Below are 25862 nucleotides of genomic sequence, written 5' to 3'. Positions count from 1 at the left end.
AGGCAAGGGCCTGATATCCATGTGGAAGAAGGAAAAGTACCCCACCAAACTCTTCTGCAGATAAATGGTGGTACTACGTGGCGGTTCAAGGATTAAATGCTAGCATTTAGGTGGTGATGCTTTGGAAAGGATGAAATAATTAGCTCAGCTCTCTGCCCTGTTTTGTGCAGGCAAATAATCACAGCATCTTGGTCCCCAAAATGCAGTTCATTCTGCAACAGGTGAGAAAGATCTTGCAGGAAGAGAAAATTACTAAGTACGGAGTGAACCAGTCTGACTAAGAAAAATGAAAAAAACAAAACAAACGAAAAAACAGAGACACACCAAAAAAAAAAAACAAAACAACAGAGAGACTACACTTGGTAGTCCTGAGCGTTACCAACCGAAGGAAGGAATTTTTGATGCAGATCACATTTTTGAGCGTTGTAGTCAAAAAGGGACCCTCCCCGACTCCCTGTTTCTAGACTTGTGTACGTGACTGCTGCATAGTTTTAAGCTGCTCTGGATGGTTACTCCTCTTGTACATGCTGCCGAGCATTCAACAGAAAGACAAAATACATCACCAGGCTTTGCAGTGTCTTGTTTACAAAACATCAGCTTTTGCATTTACTCAAACTGAACCATGGATTTCGAGTTACAGATACACTGAGTCATTTAAAAGCAAAACGTAGAGGTAAACCCCTCGAAGAAAAGGTTGGGTTGAATGTGCATAAAGAAAAGGCTTGGGAAATACAGAAACAGTGAACAGCAGTTTAACACATGCAGTGCAGTATCATGCATTTATTGGACATTTGATGTCATCATTAGTTCAGCAGTGTTTTTTTTCACAACGTTTGTGAGCGTACATGCCCTGATTCCACTCTGGAGCACGGAAAAAACGTAAAAGCCGCTCTTCTGACCTTATCATTTATGTAAAGGAGGAAAAAAATAGCTACCTGGACAGAACAGTGGCACGGTTCGTGCTGGGGAAGGGGTCTTGAAAACCAGAGTCTGGGATAAAGAGCCTTCATCCTCTGTCACAAACACTATTTACACAGCTTCGACTCAACCGTACGAAGTCACACCAAAAAACCTGAACCAGCTCCTGATCTCCCACCGGTGGGACCTGTGATCCCTGGGGCCACGGCACGCACACAGGCACGCACGTACACATGCACACACACGTGTGTCACGGAGTGACCACCTCAGCAGACAGGATGGGAAGGCAGGGCCCAGCTGCAGGGATGCGGGCCAAAATGAAAGGGATTGTGTAAAACTTGCTGCTGGGCAAGAAATCTGGAATTTACCAGGGGGGAACTCTGTTCATGCAACATTTGTGAGCAGGTTGCTGTTTCCTCGCTCCACCATTGCTCACAGTGATTTGCCAACTAATCCCGTTTGGTTTTGATGCTGTTTTCCTTGGATACTGTCGTCTCTCAGTGTGCTTCCACTTTTCACTTGGACGAGTGTAATTCTTAGCATCAAGCGTCTGGTGCAAGTGAGCATGGTAACGAAGGCAAAACTCCCTTATCATGAATAATTTCTGGGATGCATTCAGGCCCCAATTCAGCACAGGTTTCCCAATAGCCAATCTAGTTAACCCCAAGTTCACATCAAAGGAAAATATTCTCCCTGCTCACCAAAAGCTACAAGCTGTTTGGCTTTCCCTGGGGGCTCATTTCACTAAAAAGAGGGTCATGCTTAAGGAAGGGGCAGCTTCAGGGCCAGTTGCCACTGTGTATCTTGGGCACCTTGGAGGTCCTTGGAGGTTTGCAGAGGGTTTGAGGAGAAAAGCCAGAGGTCAGGGGCTGTGTTGGCTCCTGGGGCTGGGAAAAGCTCTGGACAAGCCCTGAAGTCCCTCAGGGCTGGACAGGGACCCAGAAGGAGAACTTGTTATAGAAAAAAAAACTTGAAATGGCTGTGGAGGCATGCAGGACACACACACAGTGGAAACCCCTACCCAATGCCTACTGCAGAGCGACATGGAGATGTCTATCGGTGGGCTGACACTCCTTTCTGTGGTTTGATTCATATCAGGAAAGAACCTCTATCATTGCTTGGTTTTATTTCAGTACCACAACCATAACAGACACACAAGGCGTAGGTAAAATCCTACTTTTGTTTCTGCACCCACTACTCTAATGGCATCTGCACAACAGGGACAGAAGGGACATCACCAGTGGAGTAACACAGTCTGAGGAAAGCATCGCTGCCAGGTTTTTCCCCATACTCCTACTTCCCCACTAGCTGTGCCGCCAGGCCAATATTCCGTTTCGTGCTGCAGGAGAGGCGATCCCGCAGAAAGTTAGGATGCACCGGGAATGAAGTCACATGCAAGATGGGAAGCCCTGCCACTGCAATCCTGACTTTCAGCTCGCAGAGTTCACAGGCAGCCTCTCCTCACAACTTCTTCTGCAGGCTAACAGGCCAGTTGAAGTTTTTCTGGATTTTTTTTGTTTTGTTTTCCCAGGAAGAGCACTGCTGTTGACATCAGAGATGGCCTCTGTGACTCTGGAGGTAAAAATCAACAATGAAAGCTGCAAGCAAAGGAAAAGAAGGGGAAGGAGCTGAGGAAAACAAGTCACAAAGGAAAAACATACTGGCATCAGTAAAGTAAAGCAGGAAAGGGTAACAGACAGGTGAGTCCAGGCTGAAGTCCTCATGTGAGGAGCAAACTACACATTGTTCAGTAGGACAATCCATTGGGAAAGAACCCAGAGGGATTTTTCTACCTACTACATGGCAAGGGCAGTTGGTGATTTGTTTTGAATCCTCTGTTTTGAGGCTGTTAGCCCTTTCCCTACACGCACACACTATTTACTCCTGGCTTTGCATTTGCAAGTGAGAGTGGCTGAGCAGATGTGGGGCAGGGGAAGGACCCACAACGGCACTGGAGCATCCCCTGCAAGCGACGCTGCAGTGTTTGCTGTACCAGGCTGTGCTGCTGAGGGGCCAACGGCTCCAGCCCCCTCCATAAATCTGGCCTGGGTGCTGCTAAGTCATCCCAGCTAACAGATTTACCCAAATTTAAACTGAGAAGCTTTAACTAAGAGATACTTCAGGACTCCATGACAAGAGAGATCTCTAAGCATCCGGTGAACCCCGGTCAGGTCTCCAGCTGTGTTTCACTGATACAAAAGAAGAGCTTCCCACCACCCAGAAAGAAGCAAGAAAGAAACAATTTTGCATTTGGGTGCTTCTGTTTCTTGTCTTAAGATCCCAGAAGTTGACAGCAAGCCAAGGAGAATGACGATAAATTACACAACTATGACAGAATATTACTTGCAGGAAGGAAAACAAATCACCCTAATTCCAAGTGTGGAAGGAAAGAGTACCCTTCCCAACAAAAAAAAAACCAGAAAGCATCCAGCAAGGTGGGGAATCCAGCATATGGGAACCCCCTCCAGCTGCAGGACAGCATGTCTGCCTTTGCTCCCATCACTGCTCTTTGTTTTGCCGATGGAAATCCATTTATTTATTTTTTTTTTTTTTTTTCTGCAAGAGACATTTGGATGCTATATTCTGATTAGTGGCCTCAGCAAATACATCAAGTTCAAACCAGACCTCAGGTTTCAGAAGAGAAAGCAAAGAGGGAATGCTTGAGCCTTAACCTTTAAAACTACTCTGCAAAGACAAAAATATTCCCGTACCAAATCCTGCTTTTGGTTATACCTCTGTAAACGTGGGGAACTCCACTGACACCAAACCGGGAGACTGCCTATTTACATCCCTGCAACTGGAGCAGAATAGGCCCAGTTGGGCTTATGAAACCATGGGGGCTCAAAATAACTTGATTTTCTTGGGATAGGAGTCCCTCCTAAATGAAAGCTTCCTTATTCAGGCTGACAAAATAAAGTGGCCTTAGAATGTGTTTAAATTGTATTATACCCATTTTGAGATATCTTTGCAGCAAGACATAAAGACCTCCGAGGGTAAATGCTGACAAAGTTCTTCCTACTCTTTGTCAATGGGCCAGGAGGGTACGGTGGCGATGGCCAGGGGATGGGGACAGCGGCAAGGAGATTCCCTGCCCTTCAGTCTGCCCAAATCTCAGTCAGAAGTTCTCACCAGGGAAATTATACGGAGCTTTGTTACCAACCCCCAAGAGACCAATATCTGTCATCTTTCCTAAAATGAGAAGTTGAAGTTGAAATCTTTCTGCGTGACCATCTACGTTGGCTACAACACAATCAAGGTAACCAGCGGCTCCCAAGGGCTCACTGAGATGTGTCACAGCCCTCCAGAAATGGGGAGCAGCTTAACACTGAAGAAACTAGAGATCTACCAGGTGAGACAGGTTTAAGTGCCACCAAAGGAGTAGCCTTTTTGAACAGAGTCAGCACTATCACCTGCTTTTCCAGCTTTTAACGCTCAAAATACGATGGATGAAATCCCATCTCTGCTGGTCAAAGCCACTGAATGAAGACGAAGGATTTTGAAGCATCAATGAAAAATCTTATGGCTTTTCCCAGCATGGTCACTATTGCCTGATACATTCAGCTGTGTCTGTGACTGGCTTTCCCAATTTCTTGTGCAGGATAAATGAGGCGAGCCAGCAAATCGCTGTGGGGAATGGCTTGTGCCTCTGGCTGGGGATGGACCGGTCTGGGGTGCAAGAGGCTCACAGCAGCCAGGGAAGGGTGCCTGCCTCTGCCGCCTGCATCCCTTCTCTCCTCCTGGAAGGAAAATCACAGCTGGGAATGATGTAGAAGTAACCTAGAGCCCTTCAGCAAAGCAGGGCAGAATTGCTCTCCGCTGTATTTCAAGCTGCTTTGACGCATGGCTGCACAACAGTCACAGCGACTGCTCCTAAACGATGCAGCAGCATATGGAGCCTGGGAAGTTCCCGTATGTAGTAATTTAAATTAAAAAAAAATGGGGAAATTGAGTTTGCTTTTGTATATGAGCTTCTGGAGAGGAGGGGAGGGGAGGCAGTGCCACCACTGCCCCTGCATGTGCCTGTGTCTTTTGGCAAGGCCCTGCTTTCCCAGCTCAGCGCTCCTCGCCAGAGTTAAGCATGACGGACCCAATCCTGCACTTCGCACCCAAGAACCTGCCAATTCCCAGGGGGGCGCAAGCATCACTCCTCTTCCCGAGGGGGAAACCCAGGCACGCAGAGGTTAAGGTCCAAACTTTTCTATTTGGTTTCCCATATTCAGGTTTGGCCGCTCTGGGAGGTGCTGAGCATCAGCAATGCCAGGCAAAGCCCCGAGGAGCTGCCGATGCTCAGCACCTCTGGCACGGAGCCCTCAGGCTGGATGCGCCCTGTGCCAGTGCCCAGGCTGGGAGGAGGTTGGTGAATTAAATTTCTCGCTCGAGGGCAGCAAAGCGGGTCAGTGTCAGAGGACAACCATGACTCCCAGTCCCACATCTTCCTTTTCCTTTGCTCTGCCCGTAACACATGGTGACTGGAAGGAGACAGGAGCTGCAGGATGAGACCGTGTTCTGCGATTTTGTTAGCTCAGCTCTGGTCGGCTCCTGACCCACACCGTGTACCTGCCTCTCCTCTGAAACAAGGGTGCTGCGGAGCAGCACCACTACAAGAATTTGCCCAAGGATGAGCTGACTCCCAGCTGGTGGCCATTTTTCTCCTGCCATGGCTTTCAAGGAGGAGGAGGAGGGGAGAGAAAGCTGCGATTTCTTAATCTGAGCAGTGACAGCTCTGCTAAAGCCAGGCAGACTTGCAGTCCAGTCTGAGGAGCGAGAAATGGCATGCTATTGAAATCCTCCCGTGTTGCAAAGTTAATGTCAATTCCTACCTACAGAAATAGCCTATCCCCCAGCAGGCTGGAAGGAGGGACATTACTGGAAGTACTTTTTAAAAGAAAAAAAAAATATAATGCTCAGAAAAGTATCTCTATTTAAATAATCCAGTTGAGATGTTTGTAGTTAATGGGAAAAAAATACAACATATACTGTTACCTACACTGAGAAAAGAGTAAATCACTGGGGAAAAGAATGAGTGTTCATTAGTTAGAACATTGCTAGACTCACATATATATATATATATTTATATATATGTATATATATGTACAGCACCAGAGACTGTTAGATCCGTTCCCCCTGGAGTCATTGCAGTTTGTGATAAATGAAACATTTCAGAATTGCAGTATAAAATATGGCCATAAAAAATCTTCTTTCTTCTAGTCCTTCGTTGAGCGTGCACCGCAGGGTGGGATCGCGCAGAGGAGCCCTGCCAGCCCAGCCACCTGCCCGCTCCTCGCTGCCCCGGCTCTCACTTGCTCCCTGTGTGCACTGTGGTCACTGTGGTGGGTCTGGGTCTCCGGTCCCCTCCTACTGCCGAAACGCCTGAAGAAGCAGATGAAACAAAACTACAGAGAGTGGATGGAGACATACCTAAAAGGAAAGGCAGAAACACAGTTAGAAATGTTATTTTTGGAGGCGGGAATGTGGGCAAAGCTCAGTTTCTTTTCTAGCACGCTAGGACCGAAGTTGGAGATGGTGCTCCTGCTCTTCCCACAGCTGTGGGTTAGTCGAGTACCTCCAGAGGGCATCTTCTGCCCTCCTGTCCCACGGCTGGTCACCTAGTGCCACCACGAGCAGTTGCATATGCATGTCGCAATGAATAAATGTCCAGCTTTGGTACATGTTCAACCAGACTGATTCCACATTTCTAGGGCTGCAGACAAAGAGTTGTGGGATTCAGAACTCCCTCCAGCATTGTACTTGTCCAGAATAATTTTCCTTGTGGGCATGTTAGAGATGATTAAACTTCTCATCATGACCATCTAGCTAAACACTGTACACGTGGACTAAAAAAATTTCCTCAGGCATCATGCAGAGCTGCTGATAAAGAAGTACAGTGGGACAAATTTATTGGTGAGTTCCAGTAAACCTAGAGGGAATGTAAATTTGTGTGACTTGGACATCATTCCAATAACAGTTTATGTCACTCCAGGTTTTGCTGGTATGTCTCCAGAACTTTCAGCTAAGAGACCTAGGTTGAAGTAGGCTGAGTATCTGGACTCAAAATTTACCTAGGCAGGTCCTTTTGAACTAATTAGACTTCTGACAGATTTTTTTTTTTATGAAAAAATAATAAAATAATAAAAAAGAGGTTCTAGCTAAATTAAAATGTCTGAAGAAAGTGTTCGTTTGCAGTGAAGTCTCCACCACAGCTTTAAAAAACAAACGCCTCCAAAAGTATAACCCCTGAAAACCCAAAATAGGCTGGGTTTTGAATGACAGATTCAAGATTTTATGATTCCAGGAAAACATCAGCAGTTTCTATGAAAAGTGTTAATGAAGAGAAATAAAATATATCCTTGCCAGGATGAACTACCCCTCTCCCAGTGGCTCCTGAGATCCCACAAGGGAGATCCTTAGATTTTGCCAGCACGTGCAGCTCTCCATGGAGCTTGGCAGCCTTGTAGGTGCTGATGTGCAAATGCAGCTCTGGTGTGAGAAAAGCTGCCGAACATGGACCTGGCACAGTCGCTTTGTTCTGACAAGATGCAGAGTGACTAGAAATACAGTTCATTTTTCCAGCCTGGTGAACAAAGGATGGATGAAACCTATATTAATATATTCTCAGACTAGAGTTTGACATGACCCCTTGACTACTCAGGATCTTTTTGATGCTTGTTATGACTTTTACCTACTCTTCCGTGCTTCAAGGTGGCATTTCAATTTCAGAGATAACTCTGCTGTACCTAAACTCGGCCACATCCCATTTCCCAGCCGTATCGACATTTGACATCTCGGCTTCACGCTGCAATTTATCTATTACCTTAAGAATACAGGGATCTAGGTGCTGTAATTAATCTAGGCAGTTCAATCATGTCTGAACAGAATAAAACAGACATGGACTAAGAATCAGACCAATACACTTGAGAAATCCCAACTGATTCACTTAGACTTTCCTGACAGGCAGCATAATCCAGCCTAATGCATCAACTCTGCTCTGCCCTAATACAGAGAAGGGAATCAGGATGCAGCCTGACACAATCTAGTCTCAGGTGAAGGCTGTATTTAATTGTCTTCAATGATGTGAAATTGCTGCATTTTAAACTATTTGGAAAGCTCATTGAATGCCTATTAATAGCATTAGGCAGTCTTACATTTTGTAATCGTGGCACAGCTGTTTCATGTAACTTGCTGCATGGGATCTTTCTCGTGCAAGAAATCTGTCCCCCGAGAAAATTGCTGAGAAAGAAAGAGGCAGGACAGAGATCTCAGAGGTTCCCTTTTTTCCAACAGGAGGTATCTGGAGTGCATTTGATATGTCAGCTCCCTCTTAATATCTCTCCTTGTATTGGCTGCTGGCTCTCCGGACTGGTTCTCTGGGGCTCCAGCATCTCCTAACTCTTTAACTAATTTCTTTGAGGAAGGGAAGCTCTTCTGTCTGGCAAACTGGACTTAACCTGGGATGCCTGGAAATATTGTGATACTTTTCTGTCTCGTATTTCTGACACAAAAAAAACTTCACCTATCTTAACACATCTGATTTTATCCTTCATATCCTGGCTGACTTCTCCGTCCCTGCAAAATACGGTCAGATTCTGCACAGGGACCTGCTGGATTCCGTAGCAGTTAAACAGACTTTGCTCTCTTCCCACCCTTCTTGTTCACAGATGTTTTTCCATTGCTATTCAGACTACTCAATGCTGTTAATTAACACCATTTGAGATTAATCAAATGGATGGATGGAGATTAATCACCCAGCAGTTTAACAGCAAAGCATGCCATCAGATACTCTAGACCTCACTGGGGTCCAGCTTAGCCATACTGCATCAGGAACCAAAATAAAGGCGCATTTCTCCCCTGTAAGAGGTTTTCCTTTCAGGAACAGTGAGGCCAGCAGGTGTAGGGAGGAGATTGTGCCCCTGTACTTGGCACTGGTGAGGCCGCACCTTGACTACTGTGTGCAGTTTTGGGCCCCTCAGTACAAGAAGGGCATTGAGTCGCTGGAGCGCGTCCAGAGAAGGGCAACAAAACTGGATCTGGAGCAGAAGTCTTATGAGGAGTGGCTGAGGGAATTGGGGTTGTTTAGTCTGGAGAAGAGGAAGCTGAGGGGAGACCTCATTGCTCTCTACAACTACATGAAAAGAGGCTGTAGGGAGGCAGGTGTTAGTCTCTTCTCCCACATAACTTGTGATAGGAGGAGAGGAAATGGCCTCAAGTTGCAGCAGGGGAGGTTTAGGTTGGATATTAGGAAACACTTCTTTACTGAAAGAGTGGTCAGGCACTGGAACAGGCTGCCCAAGGAAGTGGTGGAGTCACCATCCCTGGAGGTGGTCAAAGAACGTGTAGAAGGTGTTCAAAGAACGTGTAGATGTAGCACTTCAGGACATGGTTTAGTGGACATGGTGGTGTCAGGTTGATGGTTGGACTTATGATCTTGGAGGTCTCTTCCAACCTTAAGATTCTATGATTCTATGATTCTACATAGCTGCTTTGCCAGTGCATGACTGGAAGCACTTTGCTGCTGGTCAGAGCTTCATTGCTCCCTTGCAGGTGCCAGATGTGTGCTAGGAGCACAGTGACACTTTTTCAGCAGCAGCTGTAGGATTTGGCTATGGGCATTGCAAACTGGGCATGAATCTCCATCAGGCCCAGGATGCAGAGACAAGGGGCTCTGCTCTGGTTCAACCATGGCCACTGTTGAGAAAAACATCTCATGCAGCACCCAGAAGGCAGATCCCACCCTAGTTGTGAGGGAAACTCTGCCCATGACAGCAAGAGAAACCATGGCTTCCATCCAGAGTTGCAGGGACTGCAGCTGGTGGCATGTCCTCATCAAGGAGCAGAGGTTGGCAGGCAGGGGTGACAGAGGCAGATAGCAGCACCATCCACAATCCATCCTGAATAGCATGTGCTTTTGATTCCAGAATTGTATGGGGTATAGCCTAGAAACGACCACTTCTCTCCTCAGTGAAGTAAGCACTGATTTGCAACACCATAAGCTATTAGCATTCCTTTTTGATGTCGCACCTTAAAATAATCTCCTCTAACTGTAAAGTCCACATCCCACCATTTCATGATATAAAAATCTCTACAGAGGGACAGAAGGGAATTAAATAATGCTCAGAAGCCAGAGATTAAATAGACTTAATCGCAAAGGAAGCACTACTGTCTTCCAAATGATCCCTTCGCTGCCATGTCTCCTTCACTGGCATTCAGAAAAAATACATTTCCCAAGCATCTGACTCCATGGACAGCTTGAAAATCTCAATTATAGCACATAACAAGCAAGGCAGTGGGCCAAGTCCCATTGTGGTGTACAGAGCCTGAGTCCTGCTCAGACAAATGAGACTCTTCGTGCAGGAGCTTAATCTGGCCCAGGGAGAGGGAAGCTGGGTCAGGCTGGCAAGATCAGTCACCCCTATGGAAAATGGAAATGGAAAGCAAGCCAATTTTTGCAGAAAAATGTCTTATCATAATACTGGAAGCTCTAACATAAACAATTTGAGTAAACTTTTTCAGCATTCAACTAAATACAAAACTTTTTTGCTGTGCGGGTCTGGGTCTTTTTCCCAACTGAAAGGCCGCCTTCTCCACAAGAAACAGTGTTTTTCTCTCAAAAATGCACTGAGCTGAAAACTTTTTTTTTTCTTTTAGTGTATAAACTTTTCCAATTGAATTGAGTTGGGGTTTTTTTGGCCAGTTAAAAATGAAGGCCTCGGTCCCTTTTCAGTCCTTATTTTAATCGCTTGCTCGCACAAAGCCAAACCTACTGGCAGCGAGGACTGCAACCTGGGGGTCACAGAGAAAATGGGGATCCCCTGAATTTGCTTGGCTGCTGGGGCGAAAGCTTTCCCGGGATGTCGACTACTCACAATCTTTCCGTGTGGCTGCGTCGGGAAGCGGCGCGGCGAGGCTGAGGGTGCTCGACACGCTGGCGCTTGTGCTGTCCAGGCTGCTGCCGAGGTGTAACCGTCTCATGTGTCGCACGACCGCTGTGGCATTAAATGCTTGCTGGAGGAAAAAAAAACAAGAAAGAAAGCAAGAGTAAAAAAAACCTGGAGATGAAAGGGTTGCTTCTGCTCCTCTCCTGGCCGCTCATAGTTATAAGAAGTTAATAAGGTCACCAGCTTTCAAACTTTTCCTAATCTCTAGTTTCTAAGCTAGAAATGGCAATATCAAACCATACCCATTTCTGCCCTGGTCCTGCTCCCCATTTTTCCTTCTAACACTCACTTGGGACATGGCAGCCCACAAGGAAAGTCATATTTGACACATCTCTCCTTGCACTGACACACAGGGTGTCCACATTGCTTCACGTCCCCCTGCAGTGCTGACCCCAAATCTGCATACAACCACGGGTGCTGTAGCTATGAGCAGCCCCAGCCCCATCTCTGACGCTCATTACGTACACTTGGTTAGCAGCATCCTCCTTAAAAGGCCTCAAAAAACCATGTAACTTAAGACTGGACCATCTATTTTGACCAAAATTTTGGCCCTCAAAAACGCTAACACACTGAAAGGGTGGCTCTATGGCCACCACATTAGCAGAGTTACATGTCTAAGCGTCATCCCTGAGGATGGGTCACTTACTCTCCACTTGCTTTTTGCAAAGTTCTTCCGGATTTGAGCGCTGACCGACTCGTGGATGTTTTTGTTGAGCGCTGTATCACCAGCAATCCTGAAATGGACAGAGAAGACAAGTTTTAAGAGATCTTTTGCTCTCCTTGAATACTCTTTCTTCTTCTCCTGGCTGGTCCAAGGTGTGATTGCTTCTTGCTGTGGTGATTTCATTCACACGAGGGCTCAGACTTCCCACCGCTCTCTCTGCTGGCAGCAGTGGTGGAAAATCTGGGGCAATAAAAGCAAGCGTAGATAAGGGTTGTAGGTCTGGCAGCTACAAAGAGGTACAACCTTATTTTGTAGGTGTGTGGCTGCTTTCTATCACCATTACAGCCCCAGATGAAAACATTCTACCTTTTTTTTTTTCCTTTGCATCTAAAGATTTAACATCAACAGGCTGAGACCACTTTTAGTCTCAGTTGTGTAGCAGCTTCCAGAGCCACTCCAACCTTTTCGATTTCTGTTTGAGCTGGAGATTTTCCTGCCACCCTGCAACGTACATGGCCATTCATCACGATTAATGTAGATTTACAGTAAAGCAGATACATGGACACTCACTAAAGCAGCACAGGCTGCACAAATAAGCTGAACAAGGCTCAACCTAAAAACTTAAATGATCTTGCACAGTTTCTTTAACATGTAAAGACACATTCAAATATCCAGTAAACACAATTATTTCAAGCTAATTTTGTTGATTCCTTTAACTCCTCAAGGCATGAGATCTGTTGGAAGACTAGGCACCTTAATGAACTGATGTTGGGCCATGTGTTGGGATAATTAGTGCTGTCTAACGTAGGTGAAGCCAGGAAGCAAAGATTGCCTCCTATGTTGTCTGTGATATTTTCAGAAATCAATTTTTTAGCCACAGTGTAGAAACTCAATGTCCATTAGCTATAAAAATAAATATAAGAAATTGAAGAACCCATCAGGCCCAGAGCCTCCCAGTCTGGGGACCTCCAATAAAATAATCAAGAGGGTCTGGGGGACTCTGCAGTCATCTCCTCTCTCCCCCTGCCCCAGATCTGTCAAAATAATTTTGACAGATATTTGACTAACCAGTCCTTAAAGATCTCCAAAAGATGCAGACTCCTCAGGCAACCTATTCCGGTGCCCCACTGTCTTCCAGAAGACATGGAAAATAGTTTATTCCCTTTGTCTTTGAAGCATCCTTTCACATATTTGAGGGCTGTTATCATGCCTTCTCTCCGTCTTCTCTGCTCTAGACTAAACAAAGTGATTCTTTCACTGTTTCTTCATAACTCATATTTTCTAATCCTCTGATCTAGTGAGCTTCTCTGGACTTTCTCCAACGAGTCCACAAGTCTCCATGAGTACCCAAAGTGTTCACTGTTTTCCAACTAAGGCAGCAGAATGGCAGCATTGCTTTGTGTTTCTTAAAAGAGGAAACTCTGCTTACATACCCCAGCCTACTGTTTCCAGTTATGTGTCCCATGAATTGAAGACATTCCTTTCATTTTCCCCAGGTCATTCCAAACTGCAGCTTTTTCTACCTTCATGTCAATGGCACATCTAAGAAGTGCTTTCTGGGACCAGCCTCCTCCAATTTGCTCCCCTCCCTTCCTGCTGGCAACACTCACCCAAGGTGTGAGAGAAATGAGATGACTGAGCTAATCTATACTGAGTTATTCAAGAGTACTGGAGGCAGCAGGATTGTGTGCAGGAAGAAGCAGGGTTCTCGCTCAGGGTAGCATACCTCCAACTGGGACGAGCTGACTGCCATCGCCATATAAGCTCTAAATCAAGTAGATAGAAGAACCGGTACCAGGAGTAAAGCATGGCTCCCAAATGGCACCTGATATCCTCTTTTGGGTCTCTGTGCTATTGATGGAGAAGGGGAGGTGTTTGACTGAGAACTGGAAGACCTTCAGATCTTCCTCTGAAGAGGATTCCTTCTGATTACCTCTCCCACTGTCGGGGAGGCAAGTGGGTCTGGATGTCCCACTGGGGCCAGGCAGCTAAAAGTTTGGTGAGGCAGCATCTAAGTTAAGCATCATGTTCACTGCTCCATCCTCTGTCCCTTGCAGGGAATACTGCCAGCACCAGCACAGACCCTGATGAATCCCATGCCGTATATGCTCCCAGATGGACACAGAGCCCACCTGAGCTTGCACCCATGGTACATTGCATTTTCTGTATTTCTCTAGCACGAAATCATCGTGTGAAGTAGTTCCTACAGCTTTACCACAGGCACACCTACATGATCCAAATGACATGACACAGAGTGTCCCTGACTGCCTCCAGGTCACTTCTTTGAAGAGACGACCCAGCAGCCTGAGAAGACTCTCGTATTGCCTGCCCTGCCCAGCTCATTAGCAGAGGCGCACAAGTGGGTGCAGATTTGCACATACTCTCCTCGCACCCACCCAGCCATTTTGGTCACTCCAAAATGTCATGAGCACTCTGCTCTGTCCAAGGACACCTCCTCGGTGAAGGAAGGTGTCCTCAACATGAGCCAGCTGGCAGCACTGTCCATCACACTACAAATCTGCAGAAGAAAACCAAGCCAAACACTCAATATGCGGACAGCTACAAGCCAAAGTATCCATTCAGTAACTGACCAAAAAGACCAAGATGCAAAGAGAAAATTTACTTACACTTGCAAATAACATCTTTCCTCCAAAGATAATGAAGCATTTTGCTTTATGAACAAGTTTGTTAAGAAGCTTTATAAGTATAGATCATGTCTCCTTCTTGTCAAATTTTATTTTGGAAACATGAGCAGACAAGTTCTTGGGGTATGATACCCTTGCCAGCTCTCCCAGAAGGTCTTTCCTGCCAGCTTCCACAAGGGCTTGCAAATGTATTTCTGCTACATGAAACTTTTAATTGGGCACGTAGCTCAAATACACGCTAGATATTTTTTTTGAGTTTAGGGATCATTTTCTGAAATGCTGGTGGTTTTAGTAAGAAACTGCTGGTTCCAATAGTTCACAAACTGTCTTCTACCACCACTAACCCTATGTTTGTTATGCAATTTTGATAATTCCAGAAAAATCATTTCAGTACTTGAGCATTTCCCAAATAGGAAGAACAGTAGCTGTTTACTTTACAAAAGAATGGACCCTGTGAAGGTCTCAAACGCTACTGTGATGGGGACCATCCTACATCCAAGGTCTCTTCAGCAGCATTAGCACTTTACAGATGCTAATTTTTAATCAGAGTGAAATAACAGCAGTGCTGGGGCTAATTTAGCACTGCAGGATCCGTTCAAACACGTGCTGGTAATGCCGAATGGTCTGGCCCAAAATGCAGCCCTGGCTGCCAAAGCTGGGTGTGGGATCATTCTCCAAGACGCCTCTGAAGGACTATCCTGTTAATGGTGCAATGCAGTAATATGAGGACTCTGCTTTTATACTGTATTTTGCCTTGGAGGATCTTCAAACTTTTATAAAATACTCATGGCATTATAGTGTTTATAGTATAGTTTTACTTCTAGGAAAATGAAAGAAATGTTAACACCCATTTGCTGTTGGTGTTTTACTGGAGATATGGTGGTTTAAGGACACAGGCAAGACAGGTGGAGGTGAGCTGGTAGAAGTAATATCTTCTATACGATCAACTGCTAGACTTTGAAAAATGAGATAAGCTTTTAGGCACACAAACTCACCCTCAGATGGGTATCATGAGTATCATCACATCTATACTGAATGTATTTAACCACAAACTTTAGTTCTCATGCTGGGAAGACAATGCATGAAATTTAATAGAGATATTGGTTTCAAAGCATGTTATAATCACCCTTCCACCTTTCCCCAACTCTCCAAGTCCACATGCTATAAACCATCTTGCTTTCCCTTTTAGGACAAAAAAAAAATCTTAGTGTCTTTCTTTCTTCCTCCCTCCCCTGCAGGAATCAGCTCCATTTCCCCTGAGAAACAGTCATCTCCTGTTTCAGAGATGATCAAACTGATGCATATCTACTCAAACCCTGAGCAATAGTTCTTGGCTTTGCAATTAACTTTGAAGATAACTGTGTCAGCACTGAAGCTTGTTTTCATCAACTATACCAGTTGGCCCAGTAAAAGATATTACTTCTACCTACCATACACGTACACAAAAAGAAAATGAAACAAATCAGAATAATGCATGATCTGTTATCATGCTGAGCATCACCCAGAACCAAGCAAGGACTAATTAGCCTAACTGGAACCTGGCTTTTCTCTTGGTGTCTCCATTTCATAGCACCTGAAAGCAGCTCCATAATGACAGTGGTTTGGGGAACTTCATGTTGAAGGTGGTCTTACATCCAGTTGTAAACATATCAGTGTCTCAACTCACAGAATTGGATTCCACGGCCACAATCTGACGACTCTCCATCACAGATACTTCCACTGAAGCTAAGAAGGATATTTCTTACGAATAACCATAACAACTCCGGCCCTGCATATGAGAGGAATCTAATCTAATGATCAAATACTTTTTCATAGTATCTAATTTACTTTAGCTTTCTATCTGGGTTCAAAGCTATCACAGCAATTTATCTGGCCATACCACTTCTAAGCTTTGAGAGAAACTTCCAACAAAGACAAAACCAGTAAATTTCCTTTTGGATGGTTCTTCGTTAGCATACTGCAAGCATATGTCTCTCACATCCTCCCTGCCCACGGCGGCAGGCAGAGTCTTTAATCTACCGTTATTTTCTGAACCTTCATACTGAAGGCAGCCAACTCAAACGCTGTGCTGGCCAAACAGTGCTTGGAAATACTCTTGAATATGATGACAGGAAACATGGAGTTAGCTGTATGGGATAATGCTGAAGGATCTTAACTCTTCTATACATACACACACACATATACACACACACATACAGACATACGTGCATATAAATATACACACACATACATACTGTATCAGTGATTCTCCAAAATAAATAGAGTGCAGGGACAAACTCGATAAGAGTTTGATTTAATGTTGTAAACATTAAATCAGTGTTCCTTTCAGGGAGCCCTTTTCACACTTCAAACAACATTGTCTGAGAACTGAGCTCTTTGTAAACCATGTCCTTTCCCTGGGTGGAAATTACTATCTGGCCCATGCTCTCTGGCACATAATAAACACTCAGGGTCATGGTCACAATTTGCAGAGGCTCAATCCTTGCCAAAGCTTTGTGATCCTTTGGCGTAGGCGGGGATGGACGTCAGCACATCCCAAGCATCTGCTTTCCCTCTGCACGAGCAGTGGGGAAAGGCGAGGGCCACGCTTGTACCCGCGGACACAGCTGTCAGATTTAGGTGCCACAGCCTCCTTCTCCCCTATACAGTCTATCCAGGGAGGTGATACCCACATTTAATTTAGATGTCCCAAGTTGCCTTCGATGCTATAACCAGCTTTGGCATACAGCTCTAAATCCCATTTAAGGTCACTTAGGAAACGTGTGACAGAACAAATAAATTCACGGCATACCTTCCCACTCCTATACTAGCTTCCTAGCTGTTGGACCCTCTCTTTACCCTCTGAGGACTCCTTTCTTTCCCTCTGATCCAAGCCTGGAGACTGAATTTGGGGCTGCAGGGCCCAGTTTGACCTGACGGGGAGCACTGTGTGATTCTGTAGCTGGAAAAAAACAGATCCTTGGGTTTCTGCTGCTCGCCCTCAATCACTGCAGCCAGAGCGGCTGCCCTAAACAGGATGTGGGTTCTGACCTGGCAATACATTTAATAAACTTAATTGCCATCATTAGTATGAACTAGGGAAACATTAAAATGTATCAAGCTGCAGCAAAATTACCCCACTCTTTTGTTCCCTTCATTTTCCATGTCCTTTTCAAAAAGTCACAGCAGAACAACCAAGCAGAACGTTGCAGCTTTGCAACACACCATAAACAATGCAAACCTCAGTGAAAGACATGCTATAAAATAAATAACTTTTCCAATAGAAAGCATAAGTCACCTGTATATTAAACCAGAGAAATCTGCATAAATGGACAGATTGTACAGGCTGGGGTACAATCATTACACCAACAAGTCTTGCATATTGTACTGTTTCAGCTACCACACTTCACTGCAATTATTAGCCTCCTTTTCTGCCAACTCCGCGTTTAACATACCGTCCCCCTGCCAAGGCCATTTGATTATAAATAGCAAAACATCACGTAAATGCAGGCATGTGGGGAGCAGATACAGCACAGAAAAGTGGGCCACTGGGAAGAAGTATTTACTTTTTTTAGGGTCTGATCCTGTACAAACACTTAGTCATGTGAATAGCTGGCTAATCTTGAGCAGGTTCCCGAAATTCAAAGATTATTAACCTTACAGGCACAAAGGTAATATCTTACAAGATCCAGTATTTGCAAGCCTTGTTTGGAAGCCTTAAATAAAAACATGACAATTAAAATAAGAAGTATATTTTGGAATCAGTTTGTTCTTCACAAATGTTATACACTGAAACAACAAAATCTCGTGGCCTGGTAGCTATCTCATGCACAGTTAACTATTTTTATCACTGTCAAATTATAATGTATGTGTTAAGTACTCATGATTTGTTAGATTTCTTCCTAATTTGTGGCTGATTTAAATGATCTGATACTTCACGAACAGATTTCACAGAAGGAAGAAAAAGGGAAAGCTGGAAAATGTCACTACATGGACCCACCTCATAGTATATATGAATTCTCTACCATGTGCACAGCACCAGTGACTTGGGTAGATGTTCTGCATTCACCCCTGGAGACAAGGAGCCAGACCCCAAGTCTTATTGAAGTCAGGGGCTCAAATTTCCCCATTAACCTTTGTGGAACCAAGATTTCACTTCATGTGTGTTCAAAAATATTTCTCCAGTTACACTGCCCTACATTACCAATCCTGAAGACAAAAAAAACCCCACCTTTTATGGGATGCCATTAAGGCCTACATGAAGTGTAGTCCCATCATCTATGGGACCACTTGAAGTCTGCTCTGACCATCTCTTCCCACTAAGCCAGTAGCCTTACATACCTCATTGCTTTTGATCACACACAGAGAAGACAATGCCATGCAGACACTATGGAAGGTGATGTTGCTAATGGGGATCTATGCTTAAAAATGTATGCTCATGTGAAAAGGTGGCATGGGATGCCCCCATTATAAAAGGCTCTCTCTGTTGGCTGAACACTTCCATCCTTATCTCTGACTGCTGCAACACTGAATGCAATCATGAGAGAGAGGAACTCAAGCCTGGACTTACTGGAAACTTAAATATGCCCAGGCTGAGAGAAAGACACAACTGACCATTGAGAGGAAGCACAGAGCTCTCCTCCTCCTCCTTCAAAGGGGAGGGAAGGATGCCATTGCAACAGATATAATGGCTAGAATGAGAAAAGAAGCAGCAAACCCCTCATTATTTCCTGGCATAGGCAATCTGGGCAGAAAATTATTCTTGAGCAACAGCTTGGCAAAAGGAGATCCTAACATTAACTCTGAAATAACAGATAATATCTGGGTGAGTAGCCTTGATTATCCAAAAAGCCATTTTAGTATCATTTATCACTAGAAGATCCAAAGCCTCCAAAAATCACTGCATCACTCTCCAGAGAGGGCCATAACTGCAGCATTTATGTTACAGGAGGCTTGTCAGAGCAAGGAGGAACGAGATACTGGGGGCTGGACTAGATGACCTTTGAAGGTCCCTTCCAACCCTAACCATTCTATGATTCTATGATTCTATGATACTGAGTTTTGCTCAACAGCTCACAAAGGAAGACGGAGGTAGATCTGAAGCTTTATCTTTGGAAACTTCCATGCTTTGCTTTCACCGTACAAGTCTCCTGCTCTTTAATCCACTGGCACACACTGTCTCTATGTCGAAGGGAGGTGGATTTGGGATATGGGGTGGAAACACTCCCTACCGCAGTGCCATTTGCATGTCTGACATCTCAAAGGCTGACCCCGAGCCGTGCTTTACAAGATTGGGAGGTAGCCCTGCTATAAGCACTGCCTTGCAAAGTCAGCCTGGCAGAAGACGACCCCCTACCACAGAAATGGGGAAAACCCTTTTTTTGGGGGGGTTGTTTTTAAATGGAAGATTGTATTCTGTAGAAAATAACAAAAATTATGGATCAGCCTGTGAGTTTCCATTGGCCCCTGGCCATGACATGCAAAAGAAAAAAAAGAAAAAAAAAAAAGGAAAGAAAACACTTTTTATCATTTTGTTCCTTTAGGAGGGCCCAGAATCTGTGTGTGTTACAAGTGCCACGTTTCTTTGTTGCACTCCAGCAACCAACACAGATGTAGCGGGGCCAAGAGCTGGATGCTTAGGTTTTGTGTATCTTGGATGTAAGGCTTTGGAAAATCTGCCTCTCAGTTATACAAATGCTCACCTCATTCTCTGCTGGGAGTTGCATTCCTATTGTTTATTCTGTATTTCTAATATTGACTTTTGTAACTTGTTTAATTTCCTGAGGCTCAGGTCAGTATCATTTAGAAATGGGTTTTGTTTTTTTCAGCTCACAAAAGCTGGATTTAATTTCCCAGATTTCCTTTTTGTCACACAGACAGCACAGTTATTGATGGGACATTGGAAAAAGGGCAGGCCCAGGTCTTGACTTCTCTTCATCTCTCATTTGTATCAACGCCAGCCACTGATGCAGCTAAAAACCATCTGTAAAATGTTTCTCATTGTCATTGACATAAAGGATGAAAAGCAAGAACCTTGCTTTTCTCAATGATTTACATTGTCTTCCGCATCCCAAGTCCTTCCCAAAACTTTTTAATTGTAAATGTTGATCCTCGATCTTATCTTCAGCCTAATTCGTAATCACAGTGACTGACACTGCAGTCGGACATCGGGACATCCTTCCCACTACGAAGAAATCAGTGCCATTTTACTGTATTTCTACCACTTTTGTAGTCACAGCTTACTGAATGCCTTCATGAGCACCAAATTGTTAATTAATGATGGGAGTAATTCATCAGCTTGTATATTCATAAAACTTTACTAGCAAGTAAGCCAGGATGGTATTTGTGGTCATTGTGATTATTTGTGGCAATTGTGATAACGTAAAAACACAGTCTAATGCACACCTGTGGTGAAAGTATCATGCCATGGACTTCTTTCTGTTGCAGCTATCATGACAACCAAGATAGTATCTCACTTCATATATAATTACCCCTGCCCTAAAAGACTTACATATAGAGCCCATTTGTGTGTGCAGCTGGTAGTGTGGGGTGATGGTCAGTCACTCAGGGTTGGTCAAAAGTATATGAGCCACTCTGGTTCAGCTACATAATCTTTGGGTAACGTTGGTGAAGTCATCCATGTGCAAAGGTATCACCTAATTTAAAGCACCTAACAGAGGCCTAAATTATGAATACTGTTGGATCAGGTACTTTTCTGTAGCCACTGCAGAGAGATAGCATTTCTATAGTCAATTCAGACCCAGCTGACCCCTCTCTAGGGTTTCCCATCTTTCCATTCAACAGAAGAGGGTAAATAGCAGGTGAAACCAGGTCTTTACTGCAAGTAGAAGGTGGATTATCACCTGTGAAGCACAGAAGAGGACTTCCTACTTCACGGGGTGATCTTAAGTGCTCTTATACTACTTTGACAATGACCTCATGAGCAGGTTGATACCCAACTTTCTGCACTCCTGTAGAATTTGACCTTTTGCCCGAAAATATCATTTCTAGGTTCAATTATTTTGGCATATCCCACTGCTTCAGGTATAGTCAACATACATAATTCAGCATTAGAACAGATTGGTACAGGAAATTAAAGTCCATCACAGTTTTCCAGGAAAATATAGAGGAAAAGTCAGGGGTTGTAAGAATAAAAGTACAGAATTATTTACGTGACAGAAAAACCACTTCCACCCATGGATGTAAAACGATGTTCTCTGTCCTGAGAGTTTCACACTGCTTACCAAGGATGCCGCGCTGCTTGCTCACAGGTGTATCTTTTGTTGGGGTCCTTCTCCATCAAATTCCGAATGAAGTCTTTAGCTGTAAAAAAAAAGAGACAATAATTTAAAGCAATAAAGTTGATGCCCAGTTCTGCTGCAGGGTGATCAGCCAACAGCATTGATCATCTGGCCAGAGCACCCAAAAATAGCCCTGGGTCATTTGTCATTTATTAATATAGACACAACCAAAGTGACTTAGGACCAAATCCAAGCTACTTAGTATGGCAGATAAAAGCTGAAGGCACCTAGTCCTGCAGGTATATTTAGGAGTGGGATGGACAATTTGGAGTCAGAAGAGTATAAGCCTGCCAACTCCTGGCTCCCTGGTCACCCAAGTGCCTCTGAGCATCTTAGTGGTCTGAATATGGCCACATCTGCTGGAGATGCTGGTAAACTGAGTGGGAAAGGCAAGGAGGAGCTCAGATGGCACAGTAAGAGGAGCTTCTCATTGCTCGCTCCATGCAATTGCACACATGGGCAGCGGTGACGACATGTTCTGTATTTAAAAACAAGTTAGCGAGGAAAATGGACTCCCTTGGGCACGAGGTAGTGTGTTTTTAATCGACACTGTAATGGAGGGAAAGGAGATCACAGCATGGCACGCATCCAGGAGTTTCAGGAGAGAGTAGCTGAAGGAGCCGCAGCAAAGCCAAATATGGCAGGAAAATCTTTGTGCTGATTTAGGTGATGTACTTTCCCCCCAAAATGCAGAGAGGTCTGCCAGAAGACCTTCCTATTTTCTCAGAAAACCCTTACGGGCTTAAAAAAACTTTTCATCACATATATTTTTAAGCAATCCATCACAAAGATATCTGGACTGCAGATGTAAGCGGCATGAAATGTTGTTCTATGTGGAGATAACAGGATATATAGTCATCTTTAAAACACAACACTTCTTTTTATATCTCCCCTGCCTTAATCAGTAGTACTAATGAATCAGAAAGCTGCCTTTCTGTCTGATAAAATGTTCCTAGAATTCATTTCGTTTCTGCGTGAAACAGCAGACATTCCCCGAGGTTGGAGAGACCAAGGACGTCGAGCTCGTGTGACCTCTCGGAGACCACACAGCATGACCGTGGCACACGCCGGGTGCAACGCTGAACATGCCCCTGCCGTCACCTATGGACACTGGTGCTGGCAAACCATGAGCTGTGCTGGAGCCAGAAGCCTTTTGGCACACGTGTCTGTAGCAGGACAGTATATCTGCCTCTCTGCCAGGCTGAGTGCGGATGAAATGGCTTCGGTGCTGGGTGGGGACCTGGGTGAGATATACGGGCAGCCACCTAGATCCAACCATGTAGAAAGCGGTCCCAGTTTCTCAATCTGCTTAGTCACCTCATTTGGAAGCCGTTAATTTCTTGGGTTTGTCTTTGCTGCAGACTCGCTTCAGACCTGCAGTGCAGTTTTAGTAACAGAGCTAAACTAGTTTGCCTTCTTATTATTAGTGACACATAAAACATCTGCATTTTATTTGGATATGATGAAGTTAAATGACTTTGTCTTCCTGAGACAGTCTTCTGCTATCTTCATCTTCTGTCCCAGCTATGTTTTAGTGCTTTATGTGTGACTGGGTAAATTGGTATTTAATTTGGTCTCCTGCAGAAATAACCTCCTGCAAGCATCTGAGCCAAAATAAATACACATTCCCAATGGTTTTCAGTTAAAAGGAGCTCCGCGCATGACGGCGGGTTCATTCTCACGCCCAGTGAAGGATATCTGCAACAGGCAGGCATGCATGTATGCATGGTTGTTGCAATTAAATGCACGGTATCTTCTTACCAGACTCAGAGATGTCATCCCAATATGGAGAGTCAAACTCATACTCCGCCTTAAGGATCTGCTCGAAGAGTTTGGAGTCGTTTTCGTCATAGAAAGGCGGATATCCGCAGAGCCTAACGGAGAACAAGGAAAGAGACACGTCACTGTCAGACCAGCCTCTGCCAAGAAGGTGAGAAAGAGGGAGGGAGAAGAAGGAGAAACTCTTGTTTAAGACTTGCCCCAGTAAGTTTTCAAGCAGGCAAGCACTACCATGAAAGCAGTTTGTTCAGAAACATGTAAACCCACTTCTGGAGATTTGCACTGTCCTGGACAAAGAGGAATTCTGTGTGGAAACCCAGTGCTGTTGATCCTACACTGACCCAGGCAGATATCCTGGCCTCCCTCTGCATCCTTTTGAGCGTTTACCCAGAGGAATAGCTTTACTACACAGCCATGAGCCCTTCCATCCCCTCCTATACATGTGGTAAGAGGAGCTTTCATGAGCTACACCCTACATCCACAGAGCATCAGTCCCTCTCACCCCTCATCAAAACCATTCCCCATCCAAGAGTCTTCTCCATACTGGTTTCACCACTCTGATCGTCCTTCCAGCTTGTTCTCACCCAAGATCTTACACAAGCCACTTACCCCACCTTTACTCTCTCACAGATGGTGGAGAGGCAGTGCAGCAGCTCTGCAGACACGTGGGCACAGCAGAGCTGGGAACTGAGGACACACAAGAGGTGTTGACACCTACCCAGCCACCTGCATGGCATCAGGACGAGCTCTGAGCACAACTTGTGGTCTCCACATTTGTGCACAACTTGTGGTCTCTATGTCATGTAGGAGACTGCAGCTCTATAGGAAGGTTTGTTGTACATCTGGAGAGGCACTGGCCACCTGCACGGGCCTCTTCTCGAGCACAAGAGAAGGAAGAAGAGCTGGTGCAAAGCAGGACAAGGAATCCCACAGAGCTATCAGGCAGATGGCAGGATGCATCAGCAGGTTGTGCTGGGCTCAACGTCCCCAGGCACAACAAGGAGGATATCACAGAATCATAGAACAGTTTGGGTTGGAAGGGACCTTTAAAAGCCATGCAGTCCAACCCCCCTGCAAGAAGCAGGGACATCTCCAACCAGATCAGGTTGCTCAGAGCCCCAGCTAACCTGGCCTTGAATGTTTCTGGGGATGGGGCATCCACGACCTCTCTTACCACTAGTCTATAGTGTGAATTATTCTTTCAAATTCTTCACTGATATTGAAATGAGATTTTTTTCCTAGAGTTTTCTTAAACCCTGAGTCAATCAACCTCAATAAAGCATTTAATTGGAGAGAGACAGCCATTATAAAAAGGTTGAAGATCTAGCTGAAACACTACTCTGTAACAACAATAGAGCAAGGAGAGGGAACTGTAACACATGAAATACTCCAGTTATTTATAACTCAATGCCAGCCGGCTGCCCTGGAGGTCATTTGAACCAACTCAACACTTGAGGGTGAAAGGAGCAATGTTGTGTTAGCTCTGAAGAGCCAGTGTGCCTGATAAATAATTTAAATGCTGAGTGAGATATTGATCTGCGTCAGATCCATATTGACCTGGAAGAACTCTACTGAAATTTGCAGAATTAAAATGAATGCACTGTCATTCAACTGAATCAGAAATCTCTCTCTTTGTCTTGCAAAGCAGACGAGCCAGTCCTCATTCGTGTCCCACTGGATGACTGCCATCATCGAAAGCAAGTGAGATAACCCCATGCTAGACAAGCATTTACATTCAGAGCAGGACTGCAGACCTACTTAACGGGCATGCTCTTGTGTATGGGGCTCCATGCAGCAACTCCTACGCGAAACCCAGTGGTGGAAGTGGCACATGAGAAGGGCTATTAAAAATGATGCATTCAAGCAAATGCCAAAAAGCCACTATGCACTTGGATAATGAAGGAAAAACATCTGGTAGCCTAATGCTGACCCAGGATCCAGCTCTACAGGTATCTATGAAGAACATTTATATAACTTCTTTAAATGTAATGAATATCAGTGCTTACGTCCCACAGTCTCACTGGGGGATACACACAAACTGATTCAAGGCCAGGTTAGACAGGGCTCTGCGCAAGCGCAACCTGATCTGGTTGGAGATCTCCCTGCTCCTTGCAGGGGGGTTGGACTAGATGGCCTTTAAAAGTCCCTTCCAACCCAAACCATTCTATGATTATATGATGATTTTCACCGTTCTCCTCTCTTGTCACAACCCTCAAGATTTTGGGTGCCTTACTGAGGGGTTTGGAAAGGCTGGAGTTGACAACACCAGCACTGCGTCTGTTAGGATGGGCACTGGGGCAGAGATGCCCAGGCTGGAGGAAAACAGCTGCTCCAAAGGCACTCGGAGCCATCGCTCCGTCTCTCATCCCTGGGGGACATATTGGGCTCCGTATAAGAAGTCTGAAGCCTTCATTAATTTCTTGCCTTCCTCAGCACTTTACTTAAACAAAATCAAACTGCTCCGATAAAGCACTTTAAGGTGAGCAGACAGTGCTGTGCATGCTGAGGTGCTGGCAGGCTGCTCCGGAGAGAGAAATAACTCTCTTAAAATGTGCACTGTACTAATTACCTTGGCAAAGGTACAAGAGCACAAGTTAGGGCTGCCGTGATTTACAAATGCTCGTGGCAGCAAAAGGTAGGAGGA

The 25862-nt window shown here is 44.9% G+C and overlaps 1 protein-coding gene across 4 annotated transcripts in view; it reads right to left on the bottom strand.

Moving 5' to 3' along the window:
• Positions 1 to 563: 563 nt before the first annotated feature.
• The window catches only part of CAMK1D (calcium/calmodulin dependent protein kinase ID), a 230798-nt gene continuing 205499 nt past the window's right edge, over positions 564 to 25862 (bottom strand). Inside the window, exons 7-11 of one of the 4 annotated variants that reach the window (XM_086745158.1) lie at positions 23201 to 23313; positions 21383 to 21461; positions 11497 to 11584; positions 10779 to 10917; positions 564 to 2516 (exon numbers count right to left, since the gene is read on the bottom strand). In XM_086745158.1, coding sequence (XP_086601284.1) covers positions 2470 to 2516; positions 10779 to 10917; positions 11497 to 11584; positions 21383 to 21461; positions 23201 to 23313 — 466 coding nt within the window. In that variant the 3' untranslated portion in view covers positions 564 to 2469. Of the gene's footprint in view, positions 2517 to 5312; positions 6337 to 10778; positions 10918 to 11496; positions 11585 to 21382; positions 21462 to 23200; positions 23314 to 25862 lie in introns of those variants that run through there. The other 3 variants (XM_086745165.1, XM_086745149.1, XM_086745171.1) reach the window with 3 other exon arrangements.

The sequence above is a fragment of the Chlamydotis macqueenii genome, chromosome 1 (assembly GCF_036417535.1).
Source record: "Chlamydotis macqueenii isolate bChlMac1 chromosome 1, bChlMac1.mat, whole genome shotgun sequence".
NCBI classification, from domain to species: domain Eukaryota; kingdom Metazoa; phylum Chordata; class Aves; order Otidiformes; family Otididae; genus Chlamydotis; species Chlamydotis macqueenii.
The sequence above is the reverse complement of the archived record's forward strand: the minus strand, read 5'-3'. Positions and strand labels throughout refer to the sequence as shown.